This window comes from Sipha flava, unplaced genomic scaffold, assembly GCF_003268045.1.
Source record: "Sipha flava isolate LNK unplaced genomic scaffold, YSA_version1 1_pilon_pilon, whole genome shotgun sequence".
Taxonomy (NCBI): domain Eukaryota; kingdom Metazoa; phylum Arthropoda; class Insecta; order Hemiptera; family Aphididae; genus Sipha; species Sipha flava.
Window position 1 is genome coordinate 4,242,067 of NW_020272783.1, and position 26,459 is coordinate 4,268,525.

A 26,459-nucleotide genomic window follows, 5' to 3' on the forward strand; every position below is an offset into this window, starting at 1 on the left:
ATAATCTAATACTATCTAAGTATTCAGTTTTTAAAACATGTATAATTTTTAGGTTTATATTTTTAAAAAAATATTGTATGGATTTTAATTCATTCTATTATATTTTCAATAATTATCAAAAATCACATGATCACCAAAATTATTTATAAATGTTATTAGTTACATATATTATTATACTGTTTGTCTGACCTAACCTACTGTGTTTAAAACTTTAAACAAGGATGAACATTAATTGATTTGATATAAAATATATTGCTTATATCTTATAAATTTGACTAGATAGGTTTACAAATTGATTTAATTATTTGACTGTTTAATATTATTATTGGTAACTTAAAATTATGTTGCAGATTAATATAAAAAATATTGTTTGATTCTTTTATACTTTAAATTAATGATTTAATACAAAAAACACCACAGTGTCATCATAATGAATATTCTACAAAATGGTTAGTTTATACTTATCTTATCTTTGTGTTTGAGTAGTGTACTAAAAAATAATTAAAATTTAATTTTAAATAAAAAGTAGTAGTACCTACATAACATTCTGAATAACTTGAACAGAGAGGCTAAAATGCGATAACATTATACCTATTATTAATAGGTACATCATTTTGATGTAAATTAATATTTTTTTTCATACAACCAAATTATAGCAACACATTCAATTCAACATAATAGTCGTGTATTATAAAATTACTATAGTGTTCATGTTTTGAATTTAGTTTTATTTTTGTAATTCAAGTTACAAAGTAAATTTTTTAAATTTTTTCTAGGAGGTGATAATTTTGACTTAAGGGTTGCTAAGGACCCAAAACACTAGTTTTGCTGATAGTTTAGAATTAAAATAATTAACCTGAGTTTGATACATTGAGTCAACATAAGAAACATTACTATAAGAACATTAATTTATAAGTTAATGATTAAAAACTAAAATGTCTAACTTAAAAATAATTGAATTATAATTAAAAAATGTCTAGTTAATAAAGAAAAAACAAAAGCTTAAGTAATATGCTACATTAGATACTAAACTACTAAAACTTAAAATGTATTATATCACATAAAAACAATCTTGTAATTTGTATTTTACTAAATTTAAATTACTGATAAAAACATAGTTAAGGTACCCGGGGGACTTGAACTAAACCAAAAATGACTAGTTTCGAATATTAATCAATGGTATAATTTATATAGCTTTAAGTAATAGGCAAGTATTCTCTTTTCTGTGTAGTATGGATTGTATTAAAATGGGTCATCCTAGTGTCTGTACAATTCATGACTATTTTACTTTCAATTAAAATCTTAACGAATTTTCATGCAAAAATTGCGAATGCAAATTAAAATTAAGTTTAAAACCTAGAACTCTCTGCAGTTCGAACTCTAAGTAACATATTTGGTCTTTTATTTAAACATCAGATCCATTCAAGACAAATCTTGGTATATTATATCCCCTCTTTGTTGTCAATATGATCACCTCCGTTTTTTGTACAGCGGTAGTTTTTTTGAGCGTCAAGCCATTCTCTTCATCCATTCTGATACCGATCCCAGTGCCAAGTTTGTAGTGTCTTCGAGTAGTTGCGTGGTTTTTCCGGTTGTAATAACTGCCAAGTCATCGGCGAATGCTACCAGGGAAAATGATGTTACACCTCTCACGTTGACTCCCATGTCCACCTTAAGGAAGTCGTCGTACATTAGATTCTATAAAAGTGGACCTAATACTGAACCTTGAGGTACCACATGATATATTCCTGTTTTCTACCCCTTTGTGCTGGATCGATCTATAGCTGAGATAACTTCGGATGATCAACACGTTTCTCAGTATATAAGAGATGTTAGTATAAATTCTGATTATCATAAAGTACACAACAATATGTTTGTTCTTTATGAAGCATTTTTATTATAACAAATACACATTTCTGATAAACTATCAACTACGGCAAAAAATAGCTGAAGAAAAATAATTATAGAATCATGTCGGTCTATTCATCTAGTTGGACCTAACAGTTTTAAACGGTTATGGGTTGATGAGGAATAAACACATGATGTTACTTCAAATAAGACATTATTTTTTTTTAGAGTATTTAAAAAGACAATATTTTTTGCTTCTGCAACTAATTGTGTTTTACAATACAGATAAAATCTTTTCTATAACCTTTTTAACCTTACTTAAAGTAGAAGAAAATTAAATAATAGGGGGTTACAATATCCAAAACCCCTTCCTAGCTACACATAAATACCTGAATAATAATTTATCATTAATTTTATATACATACTCACAATATGTTCCTATACGGCAAGGATGGGCAACTCAAGGTTACTAGAGGGCCAATTTTTAGAAAATTAAAATCTAGCGGGCCCAAGCATAGAGGAAAAAAAAGGTCATTCAAAATATGAATTTTAAATAACATTTATATACACGGAAATAATAAATTCAACACACATGACAGCACAATAGGAAGAAGCTGATATAGTTAAATAGTTCGGTACAAACATTTATGTTGAAAGCTATGCGTATACATACATATGATATTTAAACATGTTTAATACCAGATAACTATTATTATATTGATAAATTAGAGTATAGACCAGGGATGGCGAATCTTTTTACACCAGCGTGTCAAATAAAAGTTTAAGTTGGATTTTGTTTTCCCTGTGTGTTAACTAGTTCGATAATTTTTTTTTAAAACTTAAAAATTCCTACGTCCACTGTTTGAATGATAAAAAACAAGTCAACTATTACATTATCAAAAAATTTAAATATATTAGATACCAAAAATATAAGTAACACGTAAGTGGGTAAAAAAATTTTGATTTATAAAAAATATAAAATATTGAAATATTAAAATATAAACTTTTACACAATTGGGTGTGTCACTAAAAGAGTGTGCGTGTGTCACTCTGTGACACGCGTATCATAGGTTCGGCATCTTTGGTATAGACGATAAACTTTAAAATTGTATGATGTAATTTTGTAATTTTAAAATATAGCACGGACCAGATAAAAAAGGCTCGCGAGCCGCCAATTGCCCACCCCTGCTATACAGAGTCAGTGACAGTGGGTTTGCGAGGCCCTGGGCAAAATAAATGTTGGGTCTTATAATTTCTATTAATAAAATATTTTAAGTTCAGTTAAATCAGAACCGTGGGGCCTTAATTATAATTTAAAGCGCGGGGCCCTGGGCAACTGCCCCTATTGCCTACCCCTTCGCGCCGTCCCTGTCTCGATGAATCTTTCAACTCGCTGCGGCATGGTCAAGCGACAATGAACAAATATTTTTTGAAAATTCGTTAAGCATAATACCTCTGTCGTAATTATCAAACATAACTTTAATGGATATTTTTTAAACTATATCCAAGGTGTCAGATGCCTAGGAGGTGTAAAGCGTGAGGTCCTAGGGTACTGCCCATATTGCCCCCTCCTTCACGCCGTCCCTGTACGGAGTAGCAGGTAAACAATAACATACTTTAGTTTCTACACATGTAATATACTAATTCTTACACGAATATAAAAATGAAATGTATAAGTTCTTACCTATTAAAGAAAGATGCGTATGTTAGTTTTTAAACGGCGAAAAAAATGTATTTTATATAAGTTCCTACATAGTAATAAAAATTACTTATAATAGTAAATTTATGCTTATGATTGGGTATTTATATTTATTATTAAATCATATTTCATACATTAAATATAATAGTCGCTATATTTATAATAATAATGTCTTTAAAAAAATAATAAAAATAATAAATTTACACATCACACATTTCATAAATAAATAGGATAATACAAAATAATAAAAATCGCAAGATGTAATAAAGTAAAATGTTTTTAAAAATAATATTTAAAATTTTATAAAGTTTATTTCTGAAACTTAACAATTTTACATAATTGTATTGATTAATTTTGTTAGTTGTGTAATGTAAAATTTTTTCATTTATAACATTTTTTTTTTGTATATTTTTACTGATATTTGTTTTTGTATTACTATTCGTGGATCTTATTTTGATAAATATTATAAATATTTTATAAATATAAAATATAAAATATAATTATTATAAATATTACATTATATTATTTACTTAAAAAGTATGAGAATTTCTATAATTTTAAAAATGTGGATGTTAGTGATATAAATTAGAATTAAAATCTGAATGAAAATTGCACATGTGTTTACTGTATGTATTCTATTAGAAGATGCTACGCCCAAATTTTCGGAAGAAAAATACTATCATTTGATAGATGTCTATTAAATAATCTTTTTAGTATTAATAGTATTAATAGTTTTTTTCCGAGAGAATTTCTCTCAATATGTGGATACGAATCGCGTAGGACGGAAACTGACCATTTTTCTGCCGTGAAGGAATTAACATACGCACCTTTTTTTGCCGTGTGGGAACTTACACATCTCATTTTTCGATAATATAGGAACTAACATAAGTATTTTTACTGCTAGGTCTCGTGTAGGAACTTACATTCACCCATTTTACCGACTTCTTATTTATCATTCACTATATATGTATACGGTGCTTTATTATATTTTAAATTTTGAGTTAAACGAGGAATGTATATTAAATTGTAATGATTATTTCATAAATTAGCATAAATTATTTTTCTCCAATCGTATAATCCTTCATTAATATTTTAAAATTAGGCTTAGAAATTTTTTCATGAATAATACATTTTACTTGAACTTTATCAGAATAAAAAAAAATAATTAAATTATACTTAGAACAAAACAAAAATGGCTAATGTGGTAATAATCAAAAATACGCTTATTATAACTACATGTCTATGTTAAAAAATTACATAGTATTTTTATCATCAAGACTTTTTATTATTAATAAGATAGACTCAGAATTTATACTCTTTAATAGTAATTTAAATTTGATAAAATTATATATTAAGACAAATAAATAAAATATAACTGTTAAAAATGATATTAATGTTCTATATTTTTGTGTTGATTTATTATACTTGTACACTAAATGAAATTTCATGTTGAACACTACAATGCACTGAAACCTAAGATACTTCAAACTTCAAGCAGTATACTTTTGAATAGTTTTTTTTTAAATTCATAAAATAATATGAATTTGTTTTTTTTTACATATCGTATATATATCGTATAGGTAATATTTTTAATTTTGTTAATATTATTCTATCATACTGTGGATGACAAATATAACAAAAACATAATATTCGTATAATAATATACACTAATAGTTTACATCTCAAAAAACATTCAGGGAATTAAAATATTGAATGAATAATTCAGTATAACTGTCTACAGATTTTTAAAATCATTGATGAGATATTTACTATTTATTGGTTTTGGATATCGATCTAAAATCAAATTTATTTGAAGTTTTTTATTATTTAAAATGATTCAAGTAAAGTTCCCGGAAAGGAATAATTATTTCAAAAATATTGTGTATATTGAAAGAAGGACATTTGAATTATATATCATATTATATTATACTTGGATTGAATTAAAATATTATTTTTTAAGGTAAATAACCAGAATAAAAATAATTAATAGCTTATAAAATAAATTAACAAGCTCATAAACAGAAGAAACTATTCATTTACAAGTATTTTAAAAATATTTTTATTTGGTTAAATTTCTTAATTTTAAATTGTTTGATTAAATTGTCCATGAAAATTACATTGCTCTAATAATATTCATCATCGTGTTAGAATAGAAGTGAAGAAAAATGAAAAAATTAAGAATGAATAAAACAATGCTCTGTTTTACAATTGATTTTGGTAAGTAAATTTTATTTTTTAATATTAATACTAGTTTCTTTAAGATGCATCTTAAAAGTTATAATAAAAATTTAAATTAAATTAAATAAATAAATAATATTTTAAAATAACGAAAATTGTTGAAATTTTTAATTTAACTTCTCGTTAGGCATAATTTACTTCGGTGCACTTATGAAACTATTGTTAAAATATCCTCTTTAAAACAAATTTCCGCATGATGCGGAACACCACTATACATTTTATTGTTATCTAAAACGACATGGTCGTCATCGTTTTTTTTTTCATAATTCTTGTGTGTATAATGAAATATATATATATATATAATGAAAAATAAAAATATATTATAGAATCACATTTAGCAACAAAAATAATATGTTTCGTCTGACACGTCTGTTTTTCGTTTTCATGTATACGACATTATGTTATTTATTGAATATAGCATTATATTATATGTTATTGATACGTTATATGCTTGTACATACTATATACTATATACATACATATTTACAATGTCCAGCAACTAACCTTGACACAAATACCGGAAAAATCCTAAAAGAAAAATGGAGAAGAAAATTACCTTTACTTTCACCCGAGAGGCGTCAATCGGGTCTTGGCGACGATTGCGCAACGGTCTCTAGATGGGGTATGGTCCGTTGAACGTAACTACCGCTGTGGCCGAGATTGTTGTCGCTATTACATACCACCGATACAATTTTGACGTTAAACCCTGTCCGACCGCGTTATTGTTTAAGGATAAAAATGGCCAATTTGATGCTGTAACTGTCGGCGTTGTTGCAAAACCAATAATCCCGATGGATACGTCTTGTCAATAATTTTCCTGAAACAATCTTCAAACAGACTCAGCGCGTAACAGCAATAGCTTGTTTTTGTCGAGGCAATTCGTTTCCCCCGTGTACTCAATCGAACTATAGTAATTAGATTGTTGCATATAAATGTGTGAAGACATTCGACAGATTATGTACGTATATATATCGCCAATGACATTATGGAAAACACACATTGAGCGAATGCAAACACGTCCGGTTTCGTTTGCACAACCATTATATATTATTACATACACTGTCCGGTAAATGGTTTCTTCCGAATTAACAGAACAGCGCCTTCGGAGATGTACATGATGAAAAAAAAGCGGTTATAATTTGTTGAGAATGTTTTCATGAACTATTTATACTTCGTCACAGCTGAAAAATTACAGATGAGTTGGTCGGTATTCCAAAATACTCAACAATAAAACAATCGAATAACAGTAAACGGTGACTTATTGTTGTTTAAGTCCGCGGAGAAGAGAAATCCTAGTGTTTTACATTTCCGGATGGCTGGGAAAAATCGAAGAAAACGCATAGGTACCCTTCTATAATAACAATACTGACCACCACATCGTTTACAGTGATGTCGTACATTATTGTACATTAATGCATCATAGACTTTTCAGTCGTTGCTATTAAACGTGATCGGTACAATTAACTATTGACACTGTCAGTTGAAATTGAACATAAAGTAACTTTGACATATTATTATCCGTGTTGCTGTGCTTTGATTTTATTATGTTTTGTTTTATTTATAGATGTTTGTATTCGTATGTTGGATATTAATCATCGAGTGTATGATGGAAATCAGATTTGTCTATGGGTAGGTGTTATATATTTAAATTTTATTGAACTATGAACAGTGACTATAACACGGACGTACCGTGTACATACGTATAAACACTCATTTGGACATGATTTCATCGACTTTTTGGTTTAAGATTAATATCCTAGTTATGAACAATAATCATGACTTAAGACTAAAGTTATGATAAATTAAACATTCATTATGTTATTATAATGTTATAATAGTATGTTATAAATATGGATTTGAATACTGTACCGATTCGATTAAGGCTATTTCATTTTCTTCGCGTGTATTCATTATTCTTTTTCCTTTAGGATTTGAATTTTATATTTTCTTGATCAAAGTACATATATTGAAATATATTTGAAGTATATATATTTAAAATTTAATATAGCTATTTAAAATATACTTGTAACTAAACTATCTTTATATATTATCTATAATAGGTATATGATTTTGTAAAATAAAATATTTAACATTTTTAACCGTATATTATATTATATTTACATTAAAAAGTATATTTATTATTTAACAAATTTCATTCATCCTAATATTATGTTGTATACTTTTAGAATCTAAGTAAATCGAAGAAAATATATATAAATACAAATTATGAATTTGTAGAGAGATCTATATAATTTTTAATTTCCTCTGTGGTTTTCCTTAACAAAAGGGAAAATAAATAATATAGAATTTCTATTCCATAATCATTTTTATTTATTTATTTTTAGTAAAATAAGTATTTTGTTTTGTATGACTTGTATACCTACATAATACCATTAAACGCCCTTTATTATTGCATTTTCTTTATGTAGGTCGACGTATTTAAATTATATGTGAATTTTAATCCATAGCATTTATTTTAACTTAAACATTTTTTGTTGTTTGCTGATTGTAATTTTTTTTAATTGAATTAAATTCCACTATTATTATTAATTTAATAAATTAAAAGCCCATTTGAGCTTATTTAGCTAATAGCAAAAATTTTTTAATAAAATCTGTGCAACGTTGCCAAACTGTATTTTTTTTCATAATTGGTCATTTGTATAATATTGCTTACCAATTTAACTATATTTGGTTTTTTCGTTACATCTTTATCGATATTATTGAATATCGGTCCATTTTATCTTAATTGGAGTTCATGAAAATTCTCACTTCTCTCTGCGAACTTTATAATGAAGCTATATAATACCATTGATTAAATATTTCTATAGTTGGGCGATTGTAAATTCCGTCAGTATTTTTTTTGTGTTTTGCCTGTAAATTCTTTCATAGTCATCTAAGAAATTAATTTTATAAAAGTCAACCGAATGTTCATATTTTTAGTAAAGTTCTTACCGAATTTCAAACCCATACTAATATAAAACTAAATAGCATATTTCAAGTAAATAAGCTTAAAAATTTGAAATAAGAAAACGACAGTGTTACAGGACACTATAAATAGCTAAACTAATGGAGTAATATAGGACTTGAAGTATTTACAAATTATATCATATAATTTTATTTACATAACCATATATTTTTGGATTATTAAGTATAATAATTATTTATTATGATTTTTTTTCTATGATTTAAATATTTAATGTGAACGATATGATATTATATTATATTATAATTTCTTTTAATAATATATCATTAATTTTATAATACTACTTGATTTTATTCACTGGCGTGTACATGAACTCAATTTTACTTGATTTTTTTCAGTGTTGGAGTTTACATGAACCTAATTTTACCTGTTTTTTTTTCTGGCGGAGTTTATATGCGCCTATATAGTTTAGTATATTTAATCAATGATAGTACCTACTACATCTTTTGCAGTATTACATTTATAAGTTATAAATGGATTTTAGAATAAAAAATACTATTAAAAAACCATAATTGTTTAATTTTTTGTAATTTTAAATTTGGTTTCGGTAGTTTTGAGACAACCATAATAATAAATGACAACGTTGTATGCGAAATGGACGCATATGGGCTATAAATCGAAAGGTAGTATCTTATCATTCAGGTGAAACTGTCCACATCCCTTGAGGTGCAAACAGGCTGTATCCATAAATATATTTTAGTTTGACTACAAATATTTATTTCTATAAGTATAAACATTAATAATTTATAATTTAATGTACCTACAATAATCTTAATTCATAATCAAATTTTTCTCGTATTTGGTATGTTATGAATTCATAAAACACAAATATAATAAGTAAGGAACGGATTTAAATGCTCTAAAAATAAAAAAAAAATATTTACGATTTAATGCTTCATAACAGATATTTTTTAAAAATTGCACTAAAGAAGTACTTTAAAAATTATTTTTAACGTTACAAAAACTTTTATTATTGTAAATTCTTATTCTTATTAATTATTAATTTTCTTTTATCTTTTACTCTGGAAAATATTTCTAAAAAATTAATATAAAATTTAGGTAGATACATTCTTTATACTTTCATCTTGTGTTTTATATAAACTCAGTATATAAATTTATAAATTTTAACTAAATTTTTATCAAAATCTATGCCTTCTTATACAAATATGACTTAAAAACATAAAAATGTTATAAATGCTATAAAAAGTAAAAAAATCTTAAAAATGCAAAATAAAAATTACTTTTTTTAATTCCTTTATGTATGACATGAACTTTATATTTGGAAAGCAATGTTTCCGGACATTCAGAAAAAAATTCAATATGCATTCAAATCTGTTGCCTAGAAATAAATGTTTTTCTTTAGATTTTTTACATTAAATGTCCTTATCTATCCTAACATATAATATTGTAGTATTTCATTACATTATTATCAAACTTAATGAACATTATAATAAGATTCATAGCATTTTTCTTTGATAAGTAGGTATCTCCAATTCGTAAATAGTTAATTAGTGTAAAAAAACTGTATTTAGGGCAGGGATCTTAAGTAATGAACTTTCCGAATAATATTACAATATATGCTTATATCAAATTTATAATAAATAGTATTATTAATCATGAGTGTAATGAGAAATTATACTTAAAATTATTTACAGATCGGCATAAAAAATTTAGAGCAATTAAAATAAAAAACGAAATCAAAAAAACTGTACATAAATTCTATAGTTTTATGAGTGTATATATATCATATATTAGATAGTTTTAGACAGTTTTGAAAACGCGAAGATGATTAATCGTTTTAAATTCAAACTGGCAATAAACAGTAAATAGCAACCCATTTGAATGACCAGCTTATAATATTTCTTTGAAACTGAATGATAATTGATTTTAAGCGAGGCAAGTCGATCCAACTCTGAAATCGTTGTCTTGTTTTTGTATTTTTTTGTAACCAATTTTATGTACTATAATAGTCGCGAGTATGTCCGTGCCACACATTTCTCATTTAAACAATTCCAGTTATTGTTTTCAAATAGGAATACTTACTAATTATTACGTTTATATTTTAGAATTAAAAAGTTATAGAAAAACGTTTTAAATATTTATTTTCAGAAGCGATCGTGTGATCATCACGGTGCCGGTGCACATAAAAAAAATGCACCACTTGAAAACGATTTATAAGATAATCGAAAAAACCCGTTCCCATGGAAACTAGTAATTTCTCGAATGGTTTTCAACCCTTAGGGGTGACAGAAGGAACACCAGGTATACACGGTTATCGCGAAAACGGTGATGGATACAATCAAGGTGGTGATGATGCTTACAAGCCAGTCGATAAGGGGGACCCACGAGGGTCACGTCACCCGGTAAACGAATTAAATTATGGTCTCGCCGATACAGAGCAATACAAGGAGATGCCGTCTACGGGATACCATGCATTCAACCACGAGATCGATGGAATATCGCAAAATCCGGACTGCAGGGCAAAGGAGAACAGGGATCGAGGGCATAGGGGAGAATATGCGCGAGGAATTGTACACGGAGAAGACCTGCGACATTGGCAAGCATCCGGTGGACCGCATGGACATCAGATGCGTTTCATTTCGCACAACCACGGTTCATACGAGCCGGATAGTAATGGTGGTGGTGGTGGTGGTGGCGGCGGCAGCGGGAACACAGCATACCGGCATTTGCTATACCCAACGGTAGTCGTAAACGGACCTTTTAAGTACGTTCATTTGGCCGATCCACAACACAAACATCGCGAGCCGTACCACGTATACGTGCACAATGGCAACGTCGTTGACATGCGTCACGTGGATAGCACGTTACACGAAAAGTATTTTGGCGATCGTAGCCGCGGGCACTTCGGTACTACTGTCGTACACATTGGCAAGCTGAAGCACGGCCACTTAGGCGAGTTGTGGCGTGGCCGCGATATTCCCAGTCCCGTTGTGCGCAGGCCGCACGAACACAAACATCTCGTCGGCTACGGATTTCAAGGGCGCTACAACCACGGGATCGGGTTATTACCTCCTATCCATTACACGGTACCCGATCAAAACGGTTATGATGATCAAAACGATCACGGTTACGGAGTCAGCGGCGTCGCCGGTGACGGAGGTGGAGGTCACGGCAGCCACAACTATCCCGGTTACACCGGGCCCAACGGTGGAGTTGACTACAGTAATCCCAGTTATACCGGGCACAGCGGCGGGGGTGACCAAAAGCACGCCGGTCACGCGGTCCACAACGACGACGGCGTTGGCGGCGGGCAACGTGTTCACGGGCAAAACCCAGGCAGCGGCGGATATCAGGTTCAAGAAAACGTCGTCGACCACGACGGCCAACCGTCGTCAACCGAGCCGCCGCATCCCGCGCAGAACGCATATCCGCCCGTGGCCGCCGATCACGGCATTCCTGCGACGGCCGTCCGCGGCCGCGGCGACTCGTTGGACGGCATGTCGTCGGTTTTCGCCGTCTCCTCGCCGCAGGTCGTCAACAAAAACGTGTACTACACGCTCGATCCGGTCGTGCCCTACGGTGACATAACGCCGAAGTCGCGCGCATGAAAACGCACCGCGAGCGAAACGACAACCGAAACGTGCGGCACTCACGCGCGCGTTTCGCCCGGACGCACCGCGACGTACGTGTTACGCGCGTACGGTGCGATACGTGTTAGCGTTGCCCGCACGTCCGTTAACGTTTTACGCCTTGTTAAAAAAAAAAAAAAAAAAAAAAAAAACATTTATTGGATCTTAGCTTTAAGTTTTTGTGTACAGTTGCGGTATAATGTTCAACGCGCTCAAACCGTTAGTACGCTATACTTGTCTATATTTTTTATCATATGCGTGTTGACGACATCACGAATAATGAACATCTAACGTATAAGTAAATAGACCGATAAGTTTATGCGTAGAAGTAAATAAATAGAAGCGAGTATTAATCGTTTAATAATTTTTGATATTAATTAAATTTTTTATTGTTTTATTACCGAGTACCTGTCCTAAATGTTTACAGAAATACCAAATAAACTTGAAATACCGAAATATGTGTTGGTATACATCGTGCACACCGGCTTATTCCAATGATTCAAAAATATTTTATTATCGATGTTTTAGATTCGCGAGTAAAATAATTGTAACTTAAATAATTTCATATCCTTTCTTGTCTACTCTTCTTATGAGTTCTAAACCACTTCTAAACTATTGCTTCCCCTCTGTTATCACTATAACCATTTTATTTATTTTCAAAATTTGTTTCAATATGAAATCTAAATGAAGTAGTAGATAAATTATTTGGAAGTTATTCATCGTATTATTTTTATCTATCATTTTATTATAAAATTTGTTCAGAGTCATTAATTCGTAATATTGGGCCCCTCCACGAGCTTACTTAGAGGGGCCCGTTGTACACTATATTATGTTATATTTGTACGTAACATTTTTGTGAAAAAAAAAAATATATATTTTTTAAATATTTCACGTACTATCCAAATAAATCATCTATACCGATTAATGACCAACATAACCAAACAACTGAAGATAACGACACTAAAAATATTTCAATTACTCATATATCACAAAATATTGACATATTGTACGTGTAAATTACGGGTGTAAAACTGATTTTTTGACATCAAACTATTTTGAAGTTGTAAATGGTCTATTTTATCCAAAACAATAATTATACTACAATAATATGACCTTGATAAGTAGACTAACGTAAGCCATCAATAATCCGGCGTGAAATCGATAATATTTATACGCACACTTGTTTAACAGCGTGACAAAACGTCTAGTGCAATATTTGCGCTAAGATTAGATGTATTGTTTTTTCTGAATTCTAGAAAACTGTTTAACTCTGGAGGTCAGACGTGTAAAAAAATTTCGTAATTAAATAAGCTGGACAATTGTTCTGGACAATATTATAACGGTATCATGTAATAATAACAATAATTATTAATTTTAACATTTCCAGCGATAAAAATATTGTTTAAGAACAAGGTGCTGGTTCTGCACTATCGTATTATATGTGTATTATGTGTATATACGTATACTTATCACAATAATGCAAATAATACAAATATTGCTTTTAATGTGCTCGTTGTTATTATTGTACAAATATAACATGAATAAAACAAAAATTTGTCACGGCAAGAGAAGTAGTTTTACTCGAATTGTATGTGTGTATTATGTGTATATTTTTTTTTTCTAAAGAAACAATTCTTACCTATACAAACAGTGAAGCAAATATAATTATATGATCACTATTTTGTAACAAATCAAAGAAATTCACGAGGTCAATAGATTTTATTGGTGAAGTATGTGGAGAAAGCGCAGATGGTGAAACATACTGGGTAATCTTTAAAAAAAATTTCCCTAGAGTTCTAAGTATCTCTAAGTATCATCGGAGTATTAGATATAACGTAAATACTTTCAAAAACTTCTACTGCGTACGTAACTGTATAATTGATTTAAATTATTATCAAGCCAATTAATATAAATTTTAAATTTTAAATCTTTTGTATAAAAGAAAAAAAATCGAAAGAAACTATTCCATTAATACGTTAATGATACATTTATTCACGACGTCATGATATTGAAGTTAGGCATAATAGTCATATAAATTTTATTTCTGATCGAAATATTAAAACTCAACTAAATCAAATTAATTTTGTGATTTACGCTTTCATAATATTCAATATTTATTAATTCTTTTATATTTTTTTAAAGAAAAAAAATTCTATTGATTGACAAAAATATTTTATAATACGTACAATCTACTTATATATAGTATATTTAACAATAAAATAATACAAAGAACAAATTTTCACGTACCTATAAGTTTATAATTTTATTCTTTCTATAATTTTCATACAAGGTTTCATGGAATTAATTTCCTGCATTACAATAACAATAAAAAACAATAACAAAAGTAAACTTAAAAAACGAGGCATGATACAGTGGGCATAGCTATTGATCACTCATTTGGCTTCATTCAAGCAAGGCACTGTTGTATTATTATTTTTAGATAAAAATTCGTGCAGTACATTTTTAGAATAAAGACACCAAATTACTATTTTAATGTGAAATTACTATAAACTACAATTTTGAAATATCTTTATTTACTAAAATTATAAATTAACAGTAGTTGAACGACCTATTCGGTTCTCCGTGCATATTTATTTTCTTAGTTACCGGGCAGATCAGGTTTAATTAACCATGAATGAAATACGGATAATTATTAATCATTTGTAAAAAAAAAAAAAAAAAAAAAAATAAGAAAATTGTAAATAGGTTAGTTGTCTAGAACAAAATGCAATTATATGTTAGATGCTGAAATTTCCACGTACTATATGAATAACAAGTGTGTTAAGTTAAAATAGTATGGATTATTCATAGGAGTAAAATATGAATCTTTTTATAAATAAAATGAATAAAACGGGATGAACTTCGTTTATTGGATAAACATATAAATATTATAAACTAATCAACCAATATTGTTATTTATTCGTAAAATTAATTCGAAGAAAGATTGTTTGATTAAAATTTAAATAATTAAATATATAAATATTTAATTATTTAATAAATTCATCGCTTTTCACTCTAATAATAATTTAGCATTGTTATAGTGTAAATAATTACTAAAAGTTTAAAATATTATGTTAGACTGTTAAGTTCAAATTAAGAATATGTTAAAACGGTTGATTTAAATAACCTTAGAATAATTTTTTTCTTTTATAGATTTGTTAGCAGTTCAATAAATATTTATTATTTATATTATAATTGATGATCCTTCTGCTTTTATTGCTGTATATTTTCTATATTTAAGTTGCATAAAAAATTTGGTGTAGTATACTTAAAATATACATTATTATATATACAAATAGAATACATTCATTTAAAACAGATATTTTTTCGATATTTTTAGTAGTTTTTTTATACTTAAGAAAAACTGAAAAACTTGGAAATACAATTATACTTAATATACCTAACCTTTTTTTAAAATAAGTATAAAATTGAGTTTCCATGATTTAAATTTTTATTTATCCATTACTATTTTATCATTGGTATTATATTTAATTATATTTAGCTACACTTTGTTTTCGATTACTATTTAATAATGAACACTATTAGTTTACTAAATTATAAAAAAAAACTATATGCAATTCAAATAAGACTATTGAATAATAAAAATACTAACTTTACATCAGACATTAATCATTTTTAGATTATATCTGTTTTGTTTCATTACAAATGTACTTGTACAATATTTAGTGTTCGGAATGTTAATTTAAAATTGAACTCGTCCACGTTTACGTTCAGTACATAAAAAACGAACTCGTTTACAATCATGTTAATTTTTTTTAAAGTAAACGCGTTCACGTTCAAGCTCTACGCAAAAACGAACGTCTTATTTTGGCCGTTAATTTACATTTTTTTATTTTATATTTATGAATCCCCAACTTGCATTGTTTGTAAATGGGACCTTCACAAACAGTGAAGGGCGTTTCTAAACATTTTTTTCGAGAGGGGTCCAAAACATGTATATTTTAATTTTATTGAATTAAGATTTTAACTTTTGATATTTGGTTAAAAATAAGACAGAAAAAGATTCAATCTTCTTTTATTAAAATTATTTTTATATGATATTATGATAAAAAATTTAAAGCAATCAATGATGAATTGGAGCATAAGTCGGTTTTGACTGAAAATATTTATTTTGGTATTAAAAATAAATAAGTATTTTAAACATTCGTAAAATATTGAAGAAATTTCGAGGGGGGTTCAGACATCCTGGATCCCCCAGATATGGCATTGCAAACGGTTTATGGTACATTTTAATTTATATTTAAAACCTACACTTAAACATATTATATTATAATCAATATTTATTACTTAAATACCTTCAAAATAATAAATAGATTATTCAAATGTATTCAAATTATCCAAAAATCGTTCAAATTCATTACAAATATAAATTTCGTTCGTGTGTCGTTTACAAAATATGAACGGGAATGCGTGAACTTACGTTCATAAACGACATTTTTTCCAAATACTGATAATATTATAATTACCACCTAACAATCATTATATTACACACTTTATAAATCAATCTGAAAATTTTTTTTTTGCTATTACGAAACTAGTGTTTAATCGACATATAATTTATATTTTATCAGAAAATTGCAATTATGTATAAGTATGAATACAATAAAATTGTTAACCAACATTAAAAATGTTTGATACATTTTCAAATTTTAAATTTCAAACGATATCATGTATTTCTATTGCCGTTGAATAGTAAATCCATTTAAATATTTTATGTCTAACGGTAGACGTTTGATTATAATTAAAATTTAAATATATGTCTGAAACATTTCGAAGAAATTTAATACTGTTATTTCATTTACATTATCCTAAACGAGTAAATTCCCTTATAATCGATTATTATAGACTATTTTTTTTGAATTTTAGTAAATAATCAATTCCCATATTTAATAACTTATTATGGTTAGTTCTGCAAAGATGCGATACGAATTTCTTTTGACGATGCAATAACACGACGAATAGTTCATTTCGTTTCAAAATCAAGTGGAGAATTAAATGTAATCTCGATATCTATATAATATTATTTTGGACCGATAATCAACCAATGACCAATTGTCGAGACTCTAGTGACCTTTGATCTAATAATCTTCTAATAATGTGAAAAAAAATTAAAAAATAAAACAATACTACCGATACACAGATTCCTACCGCTGCAGCAGCCGTGGACCGTCGTGTGACGTAAGCAACCTGGACGATCATCCCCCCTAGATCTCTGAACGAACCGGAACAAAACTGCCTACATAAAACGGCACGCGCTACGCTAGACCATGTCTATTTGCTGCGCGGTGTTTGTGTGTTAAATGTGTTTTTTTTTCGCCCCAAGTGATCGCCGTCGTCATTCGCACATAAAAATCGTAACGAAATATCGGTCATCCGTTTTTTTTCAACAGTTCTTAGTTTTTTGATGGTACTTCTCTAACCAAAACAAGTGTCGTCCACCCATAGGAGATGGTCAGTAAAAAATACAAACATTATAGTATCTGCATCTTATTTATTTTATTATTATTGTTTTTCCAACTCAATATCTTCTTATATCTTCAATACGTCTTCATAATACTATTATTCTTTTTTGATTAAATGTTTTTTCTTCTATTACTAAAATCATAATAATAAATAATGTGCATTGTAGTGCTGTTGAGAATGTTACGTTTTTATACGTGATCGTTCACGATATGAGATCGAAACTGCGGTAATAATAAGAACACGTAAAAATGAAAAAAAATGCTTTAAACGCGTTGGTGACATTGAAATCTCCTTTGGAATTTCCTGTAAAAATATAAACCATAATATACATATACATAGTACGTAATTTAAAAATTAAAAACAATAAATACTCATATTATTCTATAATAAATTGAAATTGATATTTAAACCTTTTTTTTTTATCAAACCATTACACTGGATTAATTACGTTTCTGAGTAATTATATTGATCTTTTATAATCACATCACTTACAAGATACTAAAATTTCAGTGACAAGTTATTTAATTCTATAATATAATAGAAGTTAAAGAATATAAATAAAAAAAAAATACAAATTTTAAATTTTTACTTTTTAAAGTCATAGGAGACTAATCCACCTAATTTAATTTTACAAACAAAATTTAATTTCTTACTTTCATATTAACGACTTAGCGAAATTATTAATTAAGTGTATATTATTAACAATCAGTATAATCTCAAATATGGCCTAAGAATAATAATTGTTGGTTTACATATTCCAAGTAAAATATTTTACTTTTCAAACTAAAATCAAATTTGAAGATAATTTTTAACACTTATCACTTTCATTCATGATAATATACATATAAAATAATAAAATTAAACAAAATCAATTAATAATTTATTTTATAAGAATTAGAATAATATTTAATTTCATAGTGATTTGATAGTTTATTGATATTGTCCTAAAAATAAATCAAAGTATTTATTCTCCATTAAAGATTTTATTTTTTAACTATTATTACTCTTATAATTTTTAACGTATTTTTGAATATTAATTGTTATTGATAATGTTTCAGCTTGTCGGGGCGCTCATATATACACTATTAGCTTTATTTTGTTTCGACAATTCTTTCGGCGAAGAAAGGTGATTTATTGCAAAATAAATATTATGAGTACAACTTTTTAAATTCTGTACCGGCACCTAGTATTATATTATTATTTAAATATTATACATTATAAAGTTTTGTTTACAGAAGCTCTGGCCATCAGTAGGTTCCAATATTTTGGATTTCGAACATAAAAAATGCTTTTCTTATAGAATAATAAAGTTATTTAGTTTGTATTATTAAAAAAAGTATGGAGCGAAAATACTAATTTAAATAGCAAGATTATGTAGGCAAGTTATTTACGATCACTGTACTAAAATTAAATTCTAATACTGTATCAAAACCAATTGATAGAAACATTAGTTTCAAAAATAACGAAAAAGTGGTTCTTATAATTTATACACTTCAATTATAATCATGTTCTAAATTTAAATCTACTATTAAAATCACTGTATAAAATAAATAAATACTTAAATGGTAGTCGAAAGATTGTGCAGCACAAAGTAATTTTCTTGAATCTGCTAGAATTTAATTTTGCTTCGAGTCCTTCACAATGTAACATCATTCAAACTAGTTGATATGAATTCACCTCTACATGAAATAAAGCCAATCAAGTTTAATCGATATTCCGTTTATCCCACACCAATCGAGTGATCATAATCTAGAGTTCGAAATAATAAACTATGATGCGTTAATCCACGGAACATTCGAATAAAAAACGTTTTACAGAACATTATTATTTCTTCGATGTTGGCAAATAAATGTAGAGACTATTTTTTTTTCTCAACCCGTGAACCCGTAAAATGTTTTGAAACCACTTGGATGTTTAGCGGAACCGGTACAGAATCGATTACAGGTAATATGTGTGTATAATATAATATGATTCGATGTTGGGTTTGAATAGTTATCTAGGACATGGAGACTTCTCGGCGGGGGGAGAACTATCACCTTACCACCACGGTGGTGGTCATGGTACGCATAGCGGCCACGGACACGGACACGGGGGTGGTGGCGGCGGCGGCGGCGGCGGCGGTGGCGGAGGCGGCGGCGAACACATCCACAAGGGCGAAGTGATACACAGGCATGTGCACGAGGGAAAGGTCGAACACATCCACAAGCACGTGGGCCACGCGGAACACGATCACAAGCACGCCGGGCACGCGCACCACGACCACAAGCACACGGGCCACGCAGGCCACGACCACAAACACCACGGCGCGGCCGAGCACAAGCACTCGCACTACGGCAAGGCGGAACACGGGCACAAGCACGTGGGTTCGGGTGCGCATTCGCACAAGCACATCGGCGCGGCCGAACACTCGCACAAGCATCACGGGCAAGCGGAGCACGCGCACAACCACCACGGGCACGCTGACCACGCGCACAACCATGTGGCGCACGCGGAACACGGGCACAAGCACTCGCTGCAAGCGCAACACGCGCACAAGCATCACGGTTCGGCCGGGCACACGCACAAGCACTTGGGGCACGCCAAGCACTCGCACGCCCACGGCGGACACGCAGACCACAACCACAAGCATCACGGGCAGGCCGAACACTCGCACGGGCACCACGGCAACTTCGGGCACGGTCACGAGCACCACGGCAAGTCGCATCACACGCATGCGCATCACGCGCAGGCGTCGCACGGCCACAAGCACTCGGGGCACCATGCACACGCGCACCATCACAGCGTGGATGGTCACGGTGGCGGTGGCGGCGGCGGAGGCGGCGGAGGCGGTCACGGTCATGCTCATATAGGATACCTGGTGAAGAGGAACGACGGCGAAGTTCCCGAAGGACTGAGCAAGTACTATAAGCCAGCGGTGGCGCCCTCACCCGTACTGCCCGTGGAAACGTCCGTGGTCCCGAAACTCGAAGGCGTACCGTTGGAAGACATGTTCAGCAAGGTAGAAATCGCCGACTACGGCGGCAGCATTGGCACGACGGAGTGAAGTAAGTAAAGAATATTGATACGACTTCACGTCGTGATATAACTTGTTATTCGTCTACGTTTGCCACGATATACCCAGTAATATAATTATAAAATATAAGATTGTTTTTTTTTTTTCATTACTTATAAATATTATTTGTATTAATTATAACGTGTATACTTGATTTTTTTTGTCTTTTTTTTTTTGTTACCAATACATGAAGTATATAATAAAATTATATATTATTATTTGTGTTTTAATTTATCTTATCTGTTCATATACTTTTACCTATATGAACGTTTACATCACAAAAAGATATAATATTATGTTATACAATATTGTTTCAATATTTTGTAATGTAAATAAAAATAAAATTTTATACTATACTCACCGTAATCGATAAACTGTTGTTATACCTTAAAATATTTAAACAAAATCACAAATAGTAACGCATACAGATTGTGTGCGCGCGCGCGCGCGCGTGTTTGTGTGTGTATTATAAATGTATACATATACATATTTCGTTAAACTGAGTTTTCGTAGCGTGAAAGAATGTTTTTTGTCGTGAAAACATTGCGCGGTGTGCTCGTTCGGTTTCATTAAACAAAATTAGTCAAGGGTTGTTCTAAGTTGTGCAATATCATAACAGGTGGAAATTGGACCCAATTAAATCTTGTATTTCGTGGTGCGATTACGTAACGCAGTGTCGGTCGGTACTGTGAAAATGCGACTTTTCCGACGGAATAACTAAACGAGATAGTATAATAATAAAAATAATAACAGTAAAAATAACAATAATAATACAATACCTATGTATAATAACAATAATAATAATAATAATTACAATATGTCATAACCTAATAATATTGCAAACTGTGCGCAGCGTTCATTCCACCTTGTTCAACGTGTAACGCAATATCTGCAGTTCGTTGCTGATATTGTTGGCCAGTTCTTGCAGTTGTAGTTTCGAGTCGAGCACCTGTACACTCTGCGTGTATGGATTGTACCGGATACCGAATTTCTTCGGTATCGTGTTAGCGAATTTTCTATAAAAGCATATAAACAGAGCCTCGTTTAAACAACGGATACGAATATTGAAATTTATGTGTGTTTCGTTTGGGAACTTTTTCGCTCGCCCGGAAACGAGCGCTGGTGGTGATATATTATAAATACTAGTATACACATAGAGATATACTCTGGATTCTCACATCAATTTCTCTTTGACGTCGTCGAAACTCTCGGCCACAAAATACGTGGGCTGGTACTCGGTTATCGGGTATTCCTGTTTGCCAGTCACTTCGGGATCGAAAGGCTTCAGTTCTGGTTGGTCCGACAACGAGTATTGGAGTTCACCGATCGACGACAGAAGTCCGGCTCCGTATGCTTTCAATTCACTGTCCTGGCGGCACAGGCCAAACTCGACGGTGAACCAATAGCACTGTTGAAAAAAAAAATTATAAAATACAAAAAAAAAAACGTACTAACAACCGTGTAACAAACATGCGTATTATGATACACACATAAAAACCAATATCATACAGTCGATACGCCATTATAATAATATTATTACGATATCACATTTTTATATATCATTACACACGCAAACAATACGGTTTGACCGTTACGCGCTCGCCCTGCACGGGTCTATGATCAATATATAGATAATAGGTACCTACGCTTAGGTCATACATATACAGACACGCGAATTCAATGCATAGTTTTATATACGTTCCAAGTGTGTCATTTAGAATTTATTTAGAATTGTGCATTTAGAAGAAAGAAAAATAATATTTAAAATTTCAGGATTGTTCAAACTTCGAGTACTCACTACTTAATGATAAATTAATATTATTAAAATAGTGTGATATTATTTTGTCAATAAATAATTCTATTCAATATGTATTACTTTTTATACGTTATAAATGTAATTCAAATTGTATACATTCGATTTTTTTTATGACTTTAATCTAAATTTAGTTGGTATATATAATGAACAAATACTTATTAAAATATGTTTTGGTTTTCTTAAAAACGAAATTTCGTAAACGTATTTCAATGTTGTATGGATTGCCTCGATGTTTTCACGGTGAAAAATATCGAAAAATATCAATACGTGACAGCGGTAGTTATTAAATTAAATCACGTAAATATTTCAACGCAACGAAACACGATACTCAGTATTGTAATAGCATATATGAGTACATGTGTAAACGAATTTACCGTGGCCAATTTTTTTATATAATCATCGGGGGCGCCCAGTGATGCTAGTCCAATTTCTTGCGAGAATTGCGCAAAAGCCGGGTTGGCAAATAACGGCACGTGGCCCAACAGTTCGTGGCAAATGTCAGGTTCGGGAGTGTACAATGGCCGGCTATGATGTCTTATATACTGAGTGGAATGGAACACCCTAAAGGCTAATCCAGCTAAGAAATCCCTGGACGACAGCAGTCCACCAACTGGCCTCAGAGTGAACCCAGTGCTGTCTGAAATATAAACGGAATAGAAAGTGTAAATTAAATTGTTGAAAAGAATTGAGAGAATTATACATTGTCTTCTCGGTTACGAGATGAGATAACTTTTTAAAACTATAGCGTATCTTTCAGCGATTTCACCAAATCATTTCAAGCGTCGCGTTTATCATTATAACTTATTATAGTTATGCGTATTATGCAGCACAGTTGTATTCAATTACCCTTAAGAAAATTGGAAATATCCTCGAATTGCGGTATGCTGTTCTCGTTGTAACCACAGTTTTCGACTAACAGGGGGAACAAATGATTGTACTCTTTGCACGCGTGCGTCGGGTAGAGTTTCGTTAGTTCTCTGAACACGGTACCCCAAGTTTTTATTTCTTGTTCGGTGTACTCGATGTGAGGTAACGGATCTCCGCTGTAAATCACACAAATAAAACCTATTACATTTTTATAACTATTTGAAATAATTGATTTCACGTTATTAATGTAGTCTTAAAATTATTATTAATAGGTATAAAGGCTAATTGACATAAATATATATTCCAGTTAATTACCGTATTGTCCACTTTAAGTTAAATTAAATAAACAATATATTTTACAACAAAAATGAAATACATTTTTTTTCTAAAATGTTGGTGTATTTTAGAGTTATAAGATAAAAATACTGAGTTAAAAAAAACAGAAATTAAAAAATTATTTTTTGTTATTTTTCTCGAGAAACTTATGAACATCTGCTGACAAAAAAAATATTCTAAAAGTTGAAAGCTTAATTTGCTTATAATATTCAATATATTTTGACTTGACAATACTTTTACATAATCATACATTTGATACTTATAAATTATTATGGTTTATTTAACATATATTTACTAGTTAATAGTAATAGTTCTTTAATAGTTCTTTTATAATATTTATTATATTTATATAAATTTATTATACAAGCATATTTAGTAAAATATTTTTTTGCTTTTAGAATATATAAATTCTAGTCCTATCGATACCTAATAATTACTCGTTAAATAAGTATAATACATGTTGTTATTATAAAACAAAACAAAAAGTGGAATCGGTGAGAATATACAAGTATACGTACTGTCTGTAGTTCAACGCGATGTCGGCCAAATACTTTCTCCTGGTTCTGTACACGGGGTCCGTAAATCCGGGATGATCGGCATCCAGTTCGGCTCCGTGTGACAAGATCTGATTGGCGTACTTATCTAAGTCTCTTATTCGCAACGGGAACCAGGGTACATATTCTGGAAAAAAATGCAAAGATTTGATTAACAAACGCGTCTCAATCATCATCGCACTAACCGCTTACCATCTTGTACTTTACTATCAGAAACGTGGTTCCTGGACACCACCGAGCAATACACCATCGTACCCTTTAATATTTCGACCACCTTCGTAATGTTGTCGCTTGGAGCACATTCAACGAAAAACTCGTATTGGTTCGGTATACGGTCTGATGACCGGGATTCGATATGCAGTAGATTCACATTGTATTCCTATATACATTAAAATACGCATCATAAATATATGTTTTTTATTTATTTATAATTTCCAGTATAAACTATGATAGCTCAACAATTATTTATCATAAGTATATAAATATAGAGCATATTGTTATGAAGCTATTCGATTTGTTATAAAATAACAATATATAATACAGTATTTTTCCATTTTTCATGTTGTTTGTTCTCAAAATAAAAAGATTTATTCACAATAATATGTCAAATAAATATTTTAAAGTAATCCGGTACATTAGAGTAACTTTTGAATAAATGATTAATAGATGATAATATTCAATATTTTTAAGAAACCGGTGGTCATAAAGTAATATTAGAAATCACATCCGTTAAGACTTAAATGTTCGGTTACATTTTTATTTTTATTCTTTATAGATGATAATAATCAAATAATAAATTAATTAATAAATCAAGTAAATATGGGCACCGTAAATTGTTACCTTAAATAGTTTTAATGCATTAGCCAGTGTTCCAACTCCATCCTTCCCTGGAGAGAATATCAACGTGATGGATTCATCCTCGATGGGTGGTATATATGATCCTTTATGGGCTACATGTGACTGAAAATCAAACAATAATAATTGTCGTTATTACTGTTCATAACTGTAAGGTACGTAATATTATGTATCTTAGATAAAATAAAATCTGTATATAATTAATCATCGATTCTATTAGATGATTTTGTGCTCCTTCAATTTAAATTGTTTTAAATAAAATTATAGTGAATATCCGAAATACAATAAAAATATATAATTTTAAACAAAAAACTAAATTGTTGTTAGGCTTTTATGTATAATTTTTTGCTAAACAATCAAATTAAATAAGATATTACTCGGAAATTATATTTAATATTATGGATTTTATGAAAATTTATTTTTATGAAATGCTATCATGATTAATGCTCAAACAAGGATCATTAACATTTATTCAAATTCACTCAGCGCTCTAACTTAACTGTATAAATATACTTAAATAAATATAATTCAATAACTCACCATTAAATTTTCATCCGTATGTCCATTCATTGTGTTAAATTGATTTCAAATAAAAAAAAATATATATATTTATATATATTATAATAATAAGACGAACTTATAAGCTTAAACAACGTTAAACCTATTCACTCAGATGACTAACAAATAATGCTTTATAAAATGTCTAATCCGTCATTAAACCAGTTTTCATAAGTCCATTACCCCTCTCAAAACACTAAATGATGCAATTATTGTGATTTCATATTCATAGTAGTTATTTAATAATTGATGAATATGATCGTTTTCATTCCAAGAGCAGCGTGATTTTAAGATTGATTTATAGTTGACACATATATAATTAACGAAGGAATATTAACGTATGTAAGTGCATAACATAATTATAATTTCATCTCTTCGAGGACTATACTAATTACGTATATCAATCCGAAAAAATAAAGTTAGTGCGCACTTGTTTATTTAATATAAATATTCTTGCGAAAATCGAACAGCTACTTTCACAGGGAATTATTAGTGTTACTATAATTTTAATATTTTAGTAGTAATAGTTCAAGGTGTTACGGTATTTAGATACTAAAATAAATTACATAAAATAAGACA

At 30.0% G+C, this 26,459-nt stretch overlaps 2 protein-coding genes and 1 pseudogene across 2 annotated transcripts; 2 read left to right on the forward strand and 1 right to left on the reverse strand.

Annotated features, from left to right (window-relative positions):
• Positions 1 to 7,238: 7,238 nt before the first annotated feature.
• On the forward strand, positions 7,239 to 12,458 carry LOC112682100 (annotated as a pseudogene).
• Positions 12,459 to 17,630: 5,172 nt separating this feature from the next.
• On the forward strand, positions 17,631 to 21,035 carry LOC112681969 (histidine-rich glycoprotein-like). The gene is made up of 3 exons (XM_025552364.1): positions 17,631 to 17,830; positions 18,901 to 18,968; positions 19,835 to 21,035. The coding sequence occupies exons 1-3, from the start codon at positions 17,828 to 17,830 to the stop codon at positions 20,883 to 20,885; spliced, it is 1,122 nt and encodes a 373-aa protein (XP_025408149.1). The 5' UTR covers positions 17,631 to 17,827; the 3' UTR covers positions 20,886 to 21,035.
• Positions 21,036 to 21,653: 618 nt separating this feature from the next.
• On the reverse strand, positions 21,654 to 26,005 carry LOC112681970 (protein henna). The gene is made up of 8 exons (XM_025552365.1): positions 25,863 to 26,005; positions 25,308 to 25,427; positions 24,660 to 24,846; positions 24,432 to 24,594; positions 23,557 to 23,753; positions 23,085 to 23,347; positions 22,073 to 22,302; positions 21,654 to 21,910 (listed from the first exon to the last, which is right to left on the reverse strand). The coding sequence occupies exons 1-8, from the start codon at positions 25,890 to 25,892 to the stop codon at positions 21,751 to 21,753; spliced, it is 1,350 nt and encodes a 449-aa protein (XP_025408150.1). The 5' UTR covers positions 25,893 to 26,005; the 3' UTR covers positions 21,654 to 21,750.
• Positions 26,006 to 26,459: the final 454 nt, after the last annotated feature.